At 47.2% G+C, this 15,630-nt stretch overlaps 1 protein-coding gene across 1 annotated transcript in view; it reads right to left on the reverse strand.

Annotated features, from left to right (window-relative positions):
• The window catches only part of LOC115465420 (multidrug resistance-associated protein 7-like), a 181,945-nt gene that overhangs the window by 36,721 nt on the left and 129,594 nt on the right, over positions 1-15,630 (reverse strand). Inside the window, 3 exon segments of the mRNA XM_030195872.1 lie at positions 2,393-2,553; positions 4,741-4,910; positions 5,358-5,701. Of these exon segments, the coding sequence (XP_030051732.1) occupies positions 2,393-2,553; positions 4,741-4,910; positions 5,358-5,701 (675 nt within the window).

A 15,630-nucleotide genomic window follows, 5' to 3' on the forward strand; every position in this document is an offset into this window, starting at 1 on the left:
CTAGCCACCGGAGGTCTGCAAAGAATCGCCCCCCCGAGTTCACGACGACCTGGGAAGGGAAGCCAGCACCAGTTCCATGCCCCCCTACCTCCCTCCCTCCACTCCCATCCGAGTTCCACGCCCCCCCTCTCCTCCTCCGGAGGTCCGCACAGAATGCCCCTCTGCCTCCCTCCCTCCTTCCACTCCCGTCCAAGTTCCATGCCCCCCCTCTCCTCCGAGTTCCCATGCCTCCCTCCCTCTCTCTCTGTGTCCTCCGAGTGGAAGCAGGACGTGTGCGGCTGGCCCTCCCCTTCTTAAGTGCCGGCTGTTATTTAAAACTTTTGACCTGGTGCTCCGCCGGCAACAGTGAAGTCGAGCAGGCACAGAACGGCACTTCACACTGCCTTTGCTTCTGTTTCAGCGCTGCCTCTGGTCCCGCCCTTCCGCAAACAGGAAATGAGGGTGGGACCACAGGCAGAGCTGAAACAGAAGTGAAGGCCGTGTGAAGCGCTGTGCCATGCCTGCTCGACTTCACTGTTGCCGGCGGACCACGAGGTAAGAAGTTTTAAATAACAGCCGGCACTTATGAAGGGGAGGGCCAGCCGCACACGTCCTTCTTCCACTCGGAGGGCACAGAGAGGAAGGGAGGGTGGTGCGGGGGTGTGGAACTCGGAGGGCAGGGGAGGAGAGGGAGGGCAGGGGGGAGGGGGTCCTGGAAGTAGAGGGAGGAGGGGGTCCTGGAACTCGAAAGGGAGGGGGTCCTGGAACTCAAAGGGGATGGGGTGCCTGGAACTCGGAGGACAGGGAAGGAGGCAGGTAGGGGGGGGGGCATGGAACTCGGAGGGAGGGAGGGAGGGAGGCACGTAGGGGGGCATGGAACTCTGAGGACAGAGAGAGGGAGGGAGGGAGGGAGGGAGGGGGCCCTGGAACCTTGCTAGTGCCTGTTTCATTTCTGTTGGAAATGGGCCTCTTTTACTAGTGGATAAATAATAGGACTGCTAGTGGCATCATGGAGTTTTCCTGTTATGCTGGCAAAATCTAGGCTAATCTTCTACTCATATGTTTATGTTTATTCCTCAGACTGCCAAGTGAAACTGTGCTTTTTTCCTCCTTCAATACCACCTTGGACAGAATGGCAAGGGTTCTTGCTTGGGGTCTGAGCAATAAACATACTCAGCACATAACTTATCAACATTTTACATCCAGCCTGTCTGTATGGACAAGTTCATTTATTGATGGAAAATAAGAAGCTGGGTAGATGGACGATGTTTATATACTCACTCACCCACACTTTATAAGAATATATGAGATTCTGCCCCAGAATATCTATAGCACTCTTGTAAGAAAAGAATGATTTTTCTTTGCCACACTCTTGTATGGATATAAAGATTTTTGTAGTTCCTGTTTTACCCTCTTTATTTCACTTTGATAAGAGTAACTGATTCACCATGGACTTTAAATAGAGCACTGGAGGAGTAGCCTAGTGGTTAGTGCAGTGGACTTTGATCCTGGGGAACTGAGTTCGATTCCCACTGCAGCTCCTTGTGACTCTGGGCAAGTTATTTAACCCTCCATTGCCCCTGGTACAAAATAAGTACCTGAATATATGTAAATCGCTTTGAATGTAGTTGCAAAAACCTCAGAAAGACAGTATATCAAGTCCCATTTCCCTTTCCCTTCTCGGGCTGCTTGCAGAGGTGCAGCATCTGTGTGTAATCTCTCCTTCTTTCCAAATTGCTATGCTTAAAAAAAATACAAGGACTCTGCACCTGCTTTCTGTGCAGGTAAAATCCTTCTGCAAAAACATCATGTGCAGATATCAAACTACAGTCTATGTCCATCGCTTTCCAAACATGCCCCTGGAATCTCTGTCCTCACCAAGCTAAGGTATATACATTGTGAAACAGGGAACATCTCATGCTGCCAATGTACCCAGGCTAAAGGAACTGACATTTGTTCCCCAAGTGTTTTCTATGCCTTAGAACAATGTGTAAGGCCTCTGTAAAATGGAAGCTTTAGTATCGCAACTCTGTTAATAAAACGTTTTCTCTAGAAGAAAGACAAATGGAAACAAGTATGCACAGAGTAGCCACTAGCTTGTGTCCTGGGGGGTTCACAGTCAGAACCTCAGTCTTCCTTTTGGTGCAGATGACTTTCCTCATTAATAAGCTTTGAAACCAGATTTTCAAGCATCCTGCTGTTCTGAAAAACAAGGGAGAACTGGCTCACCTGAGGCTGGACAATGTGTGAAATCAGATCTCAAGCTCTGGAAACTGGAGAGAGTCACAGGGTTATTATACCAGGAAAGATGAAAATGGGTTAGTTATGGACACCACCTGAAGCATGGAGATTTCAGTGTTGTTGAGAAAGCAGGGAGGCATTTTCAGTTTTTTGCAAAAGGGAAGACACTCACCTGGATGACCTCATCTTGGGTTTCTTTTGGGAGCTCAGTGGAATATTCCTCTGCCCTCTCCACACTGACCATCATTGTCTCCGTCTGTGTGAAACTGGAAATGAGGCCAGACAGTAGATTGGTGATGGACAGAGCATAGGAGAGCGCCAGACCCACCAGTCCTGCAAAGAAAGCACAGATGAGACCACCTAGCATGTGCAGAGGATTCAAAAATAAAAGGGAGAAAAGGAAAATGAAGGTTGGGCTTTATAAGGGGAGAACAGTGGTCTAAGTGCACATCTTCCAATGGTGGCAGCAGAGACAGAATCAGCTTCTAGCCCCATGACAAATCTGCCTCTACTCTTGCACAGGCCCAAGTCAAGAGTCAGTATTTATATAAATGATACAGAGTCTGGGCCCAGTATGACAGAGGCTCAGTGATAAAGATAGATGTTTAATCACAAGCATGATAAATAAATAATTCAATTATCAGCATAAGCTGTTGGAAGCACAAAACTGACCAAAGTTGTATCTCAAAGCCAAGGAAAGAATTGGTTTATGGGGAAAATATTGACTCTAACAATTTCAAGATATTACTTCAAAATTATGACATGTATCGGAGGGTGATAAGAACGACGACACTACTGAAGAAAGGCTAGATCATGTGCCACATAGCATTTGCAACCCCCCCCCCCCCCCAAAGCGGTCCTGCATATGTTGTGAAAAAAGGGCTTGTGGTCCAAACTGGAACTCTGGCAGAATGGAGCAGTGGGCAGATGCCCAGGTGGGAATGGACACTGTGGCAGCACCCAGCTCACAAAAAAAAAAGCAGAAGTTACCTCCAAGTAAACAAACGAAAGAAGAAAAATACAAAAGGATGGGGGTAGACCAATGTAGTTCCAACACAGGATATATATTAACAGTCAATCAACATTGTGCAATGACTAAAGTGACTTGACGCAGTCCTGCATTTTGGCGCCACATATGAGAAATATTTACTGTTCTTTTCAGACTCTTCGCATGATAGGTATTCAGTTCTTCTCTCATATGTGCTGTCATATCTGAATAAGCTGGACTGTTGGGGCCAGAACAAGGGAGAAACAAACTGAGTGGAAAAAAGAGGTACAAAAATCTTATTATCTCATATAATCAAGGACACAGTCCATTGGAAAAAGCAGTTCCTGGCAGACAGAAAAACATATTGTGTATTGAATGGGAATAAGAACTGTATAGAGAGAACTTTTTGACAGGAGGTGCTGTAAGGGGACTTCCAGAAATGGAGAGATCTTCACTGGTTGCAAAACTCCAAGGGAAAGATATAGTATAGAAGGTGAAGTACTTCTGTGTACGAAAGAAGAGCGAGACTTAGAGGTGATTGTTCTGATGATCTCAAGGTGGCCAAACAGGTAGAAAAGGCGATGGTCAAAGCCAGAAGGATGCTCAGGTGCACAGGGAGAGGAATGGACAGCAGGAAAAAAGAGACAATAGTGCCCTTGTATAAGTCTCTGGTGAGGATCCATTTGCAATTCTGGAGACTGCACCTATGAAAAGATATAAACAGGATGGACTCTGTTCAGAGGGTGGCTACAAAATTGGTCAGTTGTCTGTCATAAAGCGTACGGGTACAGACTTAGGGCTCTCAATATGAATAAGTTGGAAGAAAGGTAGGAGAGAGGGGATATGATAAAGACATTTAAATACCTCCGTGGTATTAATATACAGGAGGTGAGCCTCTTTCAAATGAAGGAAAACTCTAGAATGAGAAGGCATAAAATGAAGTTAACAGGTTATAGGCTCAGGAGTAATCTAAAGAAATACTTTTTTTGGAAAGGGTGGTAGACAAGTGGAATCACCTCCTGGTGGAGGTGGTGGAGATGAGGACTGTATATGCAATTAAAGCGTGGGACAGGCACGTGGAATCTCTTAGGGAAAGGAGGAGATAGTGGTTGCTGTGGATGGGCAGACTGGATGGGCCATTTGGCTCTTATCTGCCTTCATGTTTCTATTTTTTATGTTTCTTTCGTTTTTGGATGCCTTGTTGTGCCGTCTAACTTATGAATTTTGTCCGAGTTTACTTGACTCCTGAGGCAGGCGCATGTTGTGCCGAAAAACAGGACTGCGTCAAATTACTTTAGTCACTGCACAATGTTGATTGACTGTTAATAAAGCACCCAGCTCACTTCATCTCCCTATTTATATATACTTTATTCCTTGGAGTATGTTTCATAATTTCATCTTGCCTTTTGAGATAAAGACAAAATGTAGAAAGACAAATAGGTGAACATGTGGGATGTGAGCCAATCTATGTCCAGATAGCTCAATGCTCCTAAAGCCAAGGGAGGAAGAAAAAGATAAGACAGTTTGTGAACCTGGGTTGCCAGATTCCTTCTGGTGCTGAATGATGGCAATCGCTGCAATTGCTGTAACCACCACCACACCGATCATCTGCAGACGGATGTCTAGCCACTGCATAGCAGTGTTACTGATGAACAGACAGCGTTGGTTCTTCTCCAATCGCACCTCATTCTCCTGTTCAAACCTGCACCAGGTACATAATCCAGGGTCAATATCAAAGTAGAATATGTGTTCTTAATGAGGTAAGGTTTCCATAGTTAAGCCTACCTATAAACCAGGCACTCATGCCCAGCTCACCAGTGGACAGGCTCATTTAACTCTTATAAATTATTGTCTATTAAATATAAGCAGTATTTAATTTGGTCACTAGGAACATCAAACAGCAAAATTACCCAGCATCTTAAAAATCAATTCCCACCACAACTCTGCTCACCCATCAGTTGGTGGTGGGCTGGACTCCCTGCCTTTAACTGATGAGGGAAAAGGAGGAAGGATTCACTTGTTACTGGTGCAGAGAAACTAGAGAGGGACTCCGTTCTCCTCAGCTGTCTATAACTGATAAGGAAGAGAAGGAAGGATTCACTTGTCACTGGTGTAGAGAAGTTAGAGAAGGACTCCCTGCAATGCTCACCTGTCTGTTGCCCTTATTGCTCGGATGGTGTTTAGTCCTGTCAGGGTCTCTGAGAAGTGGGTGTAGATTGGTGATAGGGTAATACTGTACAGTCGCTTCAGTTCCCGTGAAGTGTGCCGATAGTATCTCTGAATATAGAAGTAAAGGGCAGCAAGTGGTACCATCACCAGGATAATCCAAGGCAACCCATAGCTTATTATCACTACCATGCCCAGAAGGCCAAAGACATTGGCTAAACAGATATTTAGAATGAATGGAAGGCTGTCATCGATGCAATATAGATCAGATGAGAAGCGGTTAATGATACGTCCTGTTGGTGTGGTGTCAAAAAACGTCACTGTAGCCTGGTAAAGGGAAAACAAATGTTTACGTCAGTTCATCTTCCTCTTTTCCAGTGTCAACCTACCATAATTCCACCACAAGCAGACTAGTGACTATAGCAGGAGCAGAAAGTCAGACAACAAAATAAGAACATGGTGGCCCCAACAGTAACAGTGCTTCATCAAGAGAACCAGGAAAAATAAGACAGACCAAAGGGGTTCAGTAGCTTTTGTGACTACCTAAGTCCCTTCTTTAGATGTGACTATAGGGCTGCAGGAAGGAAAGTTTTATAACTAGAAAATGCTCTGAAGGGGGAGGGGGATGTTGTCCATGCAATTATAGATGTTTTTGAGTCTATCCTTGGAACACCATACCACTGGTTGGCAGGCCTCACAGTGAAGAACGCTCTCCACTTTCCCTGAATGCTTAGAACTGATGCTGCTTCTGGAAAAACTGCCTACTTTCCTTTATAAGAATACTAGCCAAATCGGGTATATACATGTTGTTAGGCGCAAACACGCCAGCCATAGAGCTGGTGAAAGTGTTGTGTGTATCTGCATCATTTAGGCACTAACATAGTATTCTATAAACTACATGCATAAATATGAGACCCAACTTCATTTTGTGGGGGCGATATGGATTAAATTTTGTTGAGGGAAGAAGAGAGATTTACTTTCATTTTTGACACAATTGAGCCAGGTTGTCAGAACCTGGCGTTAAATTTAAGCTCTTTTTTGTTTTGTTTTTTAAATAGCCCCCTGATTTCAGTTATCTTCTTGGTTTTCCATTCTTTACCACAAGCATATCTTGGCCTCATTAGACAGTTTTTATTTTAAATAAAGCATGTTCTTTGGATTGCATACTGTAGGTCCATTTTTATAATTTACCTGTACTATGTTGTGATATGCATGTGATCAGCTATTGGCAACATGTTCTTTTAATAGGAATGCATCAGTATACTTTCTTTATAACACCATGATATTCCCATTTATTAGTAATATACATGATATCTAGATTTAACTAGGCATCAATTGTCTTAGTGTGTTCGAATATATTTCAAGTTAACTACAATTTATCAATGATTTTTTGAAATTTTTTTTACGTAATCCAACAATTCTATCAGTTTGTTGTTTTTTTTTAAAAATAATTTTCAGTCCTTTTTTTATTTCAGTCTTGTAAAGCGATTCAGAATTTTTGTTAGCTATTAACACTGGACATCAGGTTTTCAAACAGACAAACATAGCTCTGTCCACATTGTTTTAGATCTATATTTATGCTGCTGGTCATTGACCCTTGTGTTATTTGTGATTTTTATTGCTATGAAACAGTGCAATTTTTCATCTGTCAGGCTCCAATTACTTGGTTTTAGTTGTTTTAATGTAAAAGTGTTTTTATTGATGAATGCATAAATGATACAATATCATGCCAATCCTTAAAACTCCAATGGCAAACATTTCAAACCTGTACTAATACATCTGAACTTCTATCATCAACATTTTATTTTTCCCCCCTCCCATTCCCTTTCCTTTTTTATAATATGTTTATTGACTGTATCCATTATTGAAGAGAAAATCTGTACAGAATGATTGTCAAGGAAGCTTTACAGGAACCTTTGGACTGTATCAAAACAGTGATCGAAGCATTGTTCAACAAGATTCATAATGAAAATAAATATGGAATGTTGTCAACCTTCTGTAGTCAGTACATGTAGTTCCTGTGTTTCACTACTTTCCATGTCTCCTCCATCATATGTCAAAGTTGTGATTCATCAACAAATTAACGCCCACAGGGCCGGAGGAACATATCATAGTTTTAAATGTCATCCTCTTTTCCCTATCTCCCATACTCCCATCATTCTATATCATACTCTTCCCGTCTACCCTCCCTTCCCCTCCTAACCCACCCTGAGATATCTTCCAGAAATGTATCGCGCTGTAAAATCAAAGGGAATTCAGGACCAGACTTCTACCTCTGGTATGTAGTGTCTGAATATATGGGCCCCAAATGTCCAAAAAGGCCTTCCTCCTCCTCTTCGAACCTCCCACCCCTCGGCGCTCACACAACATTAGTTCATGGAATCTATTCCTCCAGTGCCAGAAATCCGGGAGAGCACTACCCACCCATTGACAAAGTAATAACCTCTTGCCAACCAAACAGGCCCTACGGATCAGATGTCTTCCAGATATGCCCTGCAGTGCAAACACCTCATGTTTATCCAGCAACACACCCATCGGGGAGTCCACTACCCCAGAGCCCAACAGAGAGGACAGATATTGCAGAACCTCCCCCCAAAAATGGTGTACCCGAAAACATTCCCACAAACAGTGAAATAATGACCCAGGTAATCTTCCACATTTTTCACATAGTGGGTCTTCCACCCCTCCCATCCTAAAAATCTGAGCTTTTGTAAGGTATGCTCTATGCAAAATTCGGTATTGGCATTCACGGAAACCTGCATTGCCAGTCATCTCCGGAATTCTAGAAACTAACATATCAAAATCCAAAGACAGCCCTGGTCTCGCTAAATCTCGGGCCCATCGCATTTGTATTAACTCCCGGTCCTTTAGAAGTGGCAATTTCCCCAAGATCTTATACAACTTAGAGACCGAGAGTCGTTCTGTGTCTCCTCCTGTTAAAAACTGTCTTATTCGGGAGGAAGTGACGTCACCTTCCATGTCGGCAGCCTAGCTCTAGAGCTCCCGCTCGTAGCACCCATAAACGGCAAATAAAAGCGGCAAACGGCCTTATTGGCGATCTAAAGTGGGTAGAATCAGCTTCCCACAGCGGACTAATATGAGTAAGGCGAGTCAATCGCGGAATAAAGAGGCCGAGCGACAGGCGAACGGCGGGCCTAGTAAAACGCCGAAGCGCCACGAGTCGCGGGCGCGAGCCTCGCCATCGGACTCCGATTCCGCGCTCTCCTTAGCAGAGTCCAGACAGCCCCCGGCAAAAAAAGGCATTTCAAACGAACTCCGCCAGCTTCTAACAAGCATACAGGATGACATCAAAACGTCTAAGGAAGAAATCCTGGAACGCATGGAGGTGATGAGCGTGGACCTTCGGGAATTGGGGGGCAGAGTTGAAGAAGCAGAGCAGAAGCTTGATGATCACTCTGAATCCCTGCAGCAGCACGAAACCCAACTCCGGGTCTTGGAAGTAAAGAATGCTGAACTAGCATACAAGCTGGACGATATTGAAAACAGAGGTAGGAGAAATAACCTCCGTTTTCGCGGAGTACCGGAGGGGGGAGACATAGAAAATGTCCCACAGATAGTAAAATCACTGTGCACTACCCTGCTGGGACCCGAAGCAGAGGCGACACCGATTGAATTGGACAGAGCGCACAGAGCCCTTGGCCAAAGACAAGAACGCAGATCGCGGGATATTATCGCCCGATTCCACAAGTATGAAGTCAAAGAGCAGATTATCAACCGTGCACGGAAGGTGCAGGAACTAGAATACAATGGAGCCAAGATATCGGTGTACCAGGACCTGTCTCAGTATACTTTACAACAGAGACGCCAGATGAAGCCTGCACTGGAAGTGCTAACTAAACATCACTTGTCATACAGATGGGGATTCCCTTTTTCACTAAATTTTGACCTGAAGGGAACTAAACACAGAGTCCACCTGCTTCCGGAGGCTTGGGAAATCATGCATGAGGCGGGGCTAGTTGCAACGAGAGCGCCTCCAGGGGAGCTGGCGCCAGCGACGAAAGAAAAATTACAAAAATGGCAGCGGATTCCAGAGACCACCAAACGGAGCAACTCAAAAAGAAAAGGAGAGGCATCCGAGACCTGAATGAACGCTGGGAGGATCAGAGAGATCGGCTGGTGCCAGACGTGTTACCCTGAGGTGACCCTGAGGTGATCTATGGGACATGCTGGACAATTGTGGTATAACCGTAGTTTGCCAAGATGGACTCTATAGTTAATATTTGAGTTAAGGTTAATACATATCATGCTAACTTTATAGCCTAAAAGAGAGGGAAGGGGGAGTATGTAGCGGAATTGTGGGGGGATAAAGGCCATAAGGCAGGTAGAACAAAGGGGAAGGTATGTGTGGAGACATAAAGGGAAGAGCTGAATAGGATGATTTAATAAATGCTCATTCCTCAGCGACCCTCCAGACCGGTCAAGACGCGTGGGTTATGTCCTCCTACCAGCAGAGGGAGACTGAGAAAACACTAAGCTTTTGAAGCCTGTATATATAACCTGTGCAGAACCTCCACTAGCCAGTATTTTCTCAGTCTCAGCAGAGGTAGCAGTTGACAGCCTGTGCAGTCTCCAATAATCTGGTGAGGTAGTTTGTCATTGGGTCGTAGGATTTTTTCCTTCCAAACTTTATTCTGTTGCAGTACCCTGTACGTGTGTGTAAAAAAAAAAAAAAAAAAAAAAAAAAAGTGCTTTGGGGCCCTGGGTCTGGTGGGGCCCAGTTTTTCCCCCTGGGGTGTTACACCTATGTTTGGGTCCCTCCCCCTGTGCTGCTCTCTATTTCTGTTGGCTTGGCAGCTTTGTGCCTCGGCTGCTTTCTCAGTATTGTAGCCTTGAGTGCCTTACAATTTCCAGATGCCAGAGTTAGAGTACGATGCCTTTAAGGTCAGTTATTCTATGTCATTTTGCTTGCCAGCTTTGTGCCTCGGCTGCTTTCTCAGTATTGTAGCCTTGAGTGCCTTACAATTTCCAGATGCCAGAATTAGAGTACTGTGCCTTTAAGGTCAGTTATTCTATTTCGTTTTGCTTGGCAGCTTTGTGCCTCGGCTGCTTTCTCAGTATTGTAGCCTTGAGTGCCTTACAATTTCCAGATGCCAGAATTAGAGTACTGTGCCTTTAAGGTCAGTTATTCTATTTCGTTTTGCTTGGCAGCTTTGTGCCTCGGCTGCTTTCTCAGTATTGTAGCCTTGAGTGCCTTACAATTTCCAGCTGCCAGAGTTGGAGTACTGTGCCTTTAAGGGCATTTATTTCTTTATTTTCAGCGGACCGAACGGGGGTTTTGATTCCTTGCTGGAACGAGAGAGCAGCGCTTTCTCCAGTGCTTTTGCAGTGTGAGTGAGTTTTTGGTTTGGCGCGTTTGCGGAACAGCTTTTCCCTTCCCTCGTGGTTTATGGCGGCCCAGCTCCTCCGATGTCGCGCGTGCTTGTGGCGAGGGGTAGAGGCGTCGGGCGCTCAGTGTAGCTTTGCGGTGCACCTATAAAGGTGGCTGCGGCACCCCCCGACTTGACCGCGGAGGGATCGATGGTGTCGGGAGTCTCCGGGTCAGCGGGAGCGTAGGCAGGGCCGCTGTCAGCGGGAACAGTTTCGGCGGGAACAGCCGCCATCTTGAGTCTGACGCGGCCCATGGAGCCGGCTGGTTTTGGGCCTGCGGCCTCCGTTTTTGGCACAAAAGGGCCTAATGACGGTCCAGGAATGGTGGGCTTTCCTCCAGATTTTGTCTGGACACGGTATCAGGCCTGGAGATCGGGACCCCCCCCTCCCCCCCCCCAATTGGAAGAGGGGGCTATTTCCGTCTTGGCTGAGAGACCACGGTTAGAGTGGTTAGAGGACAGGCAATGTTTTTCTCCTGTAGCTGCAGAAGCTGCGCTTAGTGATCTGGGGGAGTCAGATGGAATTGACGGCTCTCAGGAGCAGGATTGTTGGATTCCTGGAGAGGATCCTTCAGTAGTGCGGATTTTCCATAGAGATGAGCTGTCAGAACTCATAGATCAGGTGTCGTCCACCCTTCAGTTTGGTCCTGAGGTGGCGTTGGGGGAAACTGTCCAGGATCCGTTGGTGAAGGGCATTCAGCGTCAGGCGTGATCCTTCCCTATGAACAAGGATCTCCGGGAGATGATTTGTCAGGAATGGGATTTGCCGTGTAAGGTGGCAAAGGCAATGGCGAGGCTTTATCCCCTCCCTCAGGACGATAGGGATTCCTTTAAGGCTCCCACGGTAGATGCAGTAGTGACGGCAGTAATTATAGCTACGGCTATCCCGGTTGATGGAGGAACGGCTCTCCGTGATCCTCAGGATAGGAAGTTGGGATCTTTTCTCAAGCGTAGTTTTGTTTTGTCGGCTCTAGCCCTGCAGGCCTCGGTTTGTGGGGGTCTGGTAGCTCGGGCATGTTTTCGTTGGGCCGAGAAGCTCCTGGATGATTCGGTAGATGTTGGTTCTTCTGGGGGTCAGGAGTTAGCCGACTTGGACATGGGTTCATCCTTTTTGTCTGAGGCTTTTATGATTTGTTGCCTACTTCAGACAAAAAATATGGCTATGGTTGTGGGTCTCTGCCACTTAAGGGAGCTATGCTCTTTGGAGAAGATTTGGACAAGTTAGTGTGAGGTCTTAGTGATACCAAGGTTCTATGGCTTCCAGATTTTCGGTTCAAGGCAGGGGCCAGAACTAGTTCCTCTCGGGGACGGTTTAGGGAGGCTCAGCGGTATAGGCCGGGCAGATCGAGTGGGACCTACCCCTAGCTGTCTGTTTGTCCAATTTAGATTGTAAGCTCTGTTGAGCAGGGACTGTCTTTTCATGTTAATTTGTACAGCGCTGCATAAGTCTAGTAGTGCTATAGAAATGTTTAATAGTAGTAGGACCTCTAGGGGTCGGTTTTTCCACCGCACACAGTTCTTTCGTGAGAGTCGTCGCGGAGGGCGTGGCTTTTCCGCGGGAGGTTAGTATTCAGGCCACAATTCCCAATGAAGGTGTGCGGGCTCAGGCTCTGGTGCATGTTGGGGCTCGGCTGAGTCTGTTTTACCAGAGTTGGGCCCAAATCAGGTCAGATCAGTGGGTTCTCAAGGTGTTTCGAGGCGGATGTGCGCTGGAATTCGAAAGCTGTTCTCCCGAAGTGTTTCTGGAATCCCTCTGTCGGTCTTGGAGCAAGAGGGCAGCAGTGAGGGACACTCTGCGGTGGCTGCTCGCGTTGGGAGCCGTGGTTCCTGTTCCTTCAGATCAGCAACGCTCAGGGTGCTATTTGATCTATTTTGTGGTCCACAAGAAAGAGGACACTTTTCGTCACATTTTAGATCTCAAAAGGGTCAATGCGGCACTCAAGGTGCCCTCTTTCCGGATGGAGACGTTGCGGTCGGTCACTGGTGCGGTCAGGAAAGGAGAGTTTCTCACTTCCCTGGATTTGACGGAAGCTTATCTTCACTTTCCTTTGTGCAGCCTTTTGGTTCCAAGTTACAGGGTCCGATTCGTCGGTTCCTTGCAGAGAAGGCGCCGACGGCCCGTACTTATCGTCAGGTCCTGGGCCTGATGGCGGCGACCATAGAGGTAGTTCCGTGGGCCAGGGCGCACATGCGTCAGGTACAGTCAGCTCTGCTCAGTCGTTGGTCCCCTCTGTCGCAGGACTTGGAAATGTGTTGTCCGCTGTCGGTGGCCCCTCGTCTCAGTCTCCGCTGGTGGCTCAGTCCGCGCAATTTGGGAAAGGAATGCCGTTGGAGTCCCCACAGGGGCTGGTAATGGTCACGGATGCCAGTCTGCAAGGTTGGGGGGCACATTGTCTCAGTCAGGTAGCTCAAGGCCGGTGGTCTCGGGCAGAAGCAGAGTGGTCCATCAACCGGCTGGAAACTCGGGCCATTCGGGTGGCGCTCCAGGCCTTGACGTCGGTGGTTCGCCACAAGGCAGTCCGAGTGCTCTGTGACAATGCCATGGCAGTAGCATATGTCAACCGTCAAGGGGGGAACAAAGAGCCTTGGCGGCGCAGTTGAACTCATCTTCAGGCTCTCTTGGCAGCGCATGTGGCCGGGGTAGGTCACATAGATGCAGATTATCTCAGCAGGCACACTCTAGATCCCAGAGAGTGGTCTTTTCTTCGGTCAGTGTTCCAGTGAGTTGTGTCGGTCTGGGGACTTTCGGTGATCTTAGGGCAACGGCTCGCTATGCGCAAGTTCAGAGATTTTTTTTTTTCAGTCGCTGAAGAGACCCTTGAGCGGAGGAAATCGACACTCTTCTGTTGCCTTGGCTTCGGGAGTGACTGTATGTGTTTCCTCTGTGGCTGTTAGTCGGTCGAGTAATATAGCGCATCGAACATCACTCCGGTCGGGTGATTCTGGTAGCTTCGGATTGGCAGCGTCGACCATGGTATGGAGTCCTGGTGCGGTTGGCAGGGGCGGCGGCCCTGCCTTTGTTGGGATCAGTTCTGTGTCAAGGCCCGATAATCATGCCGGATCCGGCTCGGTTTTCGCTTATGGCTTGGCTCTTGAGCGGCACAAGTTGAAGAAGAAGGGGCTTTCGTCCAGTGGCTTTGCTACGATGTTGAGTTGCCGTAGACGATCCACTTCCTTGGCGTATGTCCGGGTTTGGAGAATCTTTGAGCACTGGTGTGAAGACCATCGAGTTCGGCCGTTTCACTCTTCGGTGGCGGAAGTTTTGGAATTTTTGCACGATGGTGTTGATAGAGGTCTGGCCTTGTCTACACTGAAGGTTCAGGTGGCAGCTTTGTCATGTTTTCGTGGGAAGCTTCAGTGAAAGTCCTTCGCGTCTGTGCCTGAGGTAGTGCGTTTTTTGAAGGGTGTTAAGTTGCTGCGTCCGCCTCAGTGACGGATGGTGCCTCCGTGGGATTTGAAGCTAGTTTTGGATGCTTTGATCAGGCCTCCGTTTGTGCCTCTGGTATCGGCATCTTGTAAGGATTTATCTTTAAAGGCGGTCTTGTTGGTGGCGATTACTTCAGCACGGAGTGTTTCAGAGCTTCAGGCTTTGTCTTTTAGGGAACCATTTTTGTCCTTTCTGAGGGAAAGGTTTCGTTGCGAACGGTGCTTTCCTTTTTTGCCCAAGGTGGTTTCCGAGTTCCATGTTAATCAGGTCATCTCTCTGCCAGTGTTGGGTGATATGGCTGGAGATTCGGAGCAGCGTGGTATTGCCAAGCTGGATGTCAGGAGAGTTTTGAGTTGTTATCTCTCTGGAACTCAGGACTTCAGAGCCTCTGACCGTTTGTTCGTTCTTCATGGTGGCCCAAAGAAGGGTGCAGCGGCTCCTAAGGTGACCATAGCACGGTGGTTGAAGGAGGCGGTTGCATCTGCTTACTTGGTGAAGGGTCCTGTGGTGCCTAGGGGCTGGTCTGCTCATTCCACTAGGGGAATGGCAGCCTCGTGGGCGGAGAATAGTATGATTTCTCTGTTAGATATTTGTCGGGCTGCGGTTTGGTTTTCGTTGCATTCCTTTGTGAAGCATTATAGGATTCCTGTGCATGCAAAGGACGAGGTGCGCTTTGGCGCAGCAATTTTGACCTCTGGCCTTAGTAGGTCCCTCCCATAAGTTAGTTACTGCTCTGGTACGTCCCACGCGTCTTGACCGGTCTGGAGGGTCGCTGAGGAAGGTGAAATTAGATCTTACCTGCTAATTTTCTTTCCTCTAGACCCTCCAGACCGGTCAAGAGCCCGCCCTGTCTGTATTGGAGGCCAGGAGGTGTGTTTGTTGGATAATTCTTGGCTGCTGTAAATTGTTGTTTCTCTAATTGCAGACTGTTTATTTCTGTTTTGTGATAGGAGTCCGGGACAGGTGGGGCTCTTCTTTGATAGTCCACCTGTAGAAGCCCAACTGTTTTATCAAAGGCAAAGGAACATGTTTCCGTAAGAGCAAGCGGAAGATGTTTCTTGTTTTTGCAGTTTACTGTGACCACGTACAGGGTTGCTAGTTGTTGTTAGTGTTTTTTGTTTCTCTGCTTTGTCAGGGGTATACTGGCTAGTGGAGGTTCTGCACAGGTTATATATACGGGCTTCAAAAGCTTAGTGTTTTCTCAGTCTCCCTCTGCTGGTAGGAGGACATAACCCACGCGTCTTGACCGGTCTGGAGGGTCTAGAGGAAAGAAAATTAGCAGGTAAGATCTAATTTCACCTTGTTAAGCATGGGGCTGTAAGGGAGACAAGACGTAAGGGGGAGGGAAGGAATTGCAGATAAAGGAGGGGTGCGGGAAGAGCGGGGGGATTAATTGGGCTGGGTTGCTGGGGACTTGGTGGGTCACTTTCTCATATCCCATC

The sequence above is a fragment of the Microcaecilia unicolor genome, chromosome 3 (genome assembly GCF_901765095.1).
Source record: "Microcaecilia unicolor chromosome 3, aMicUni1.1, whole genome shotgun sequence".
NCBI classification, from domain to species: domain Eukaryota; kingdom Metazoa; phylum Chordata; class Amphibia; order Gymnophiona; family Siphonopidae; genus Microcaecilia; species Microcaecilia unicolor.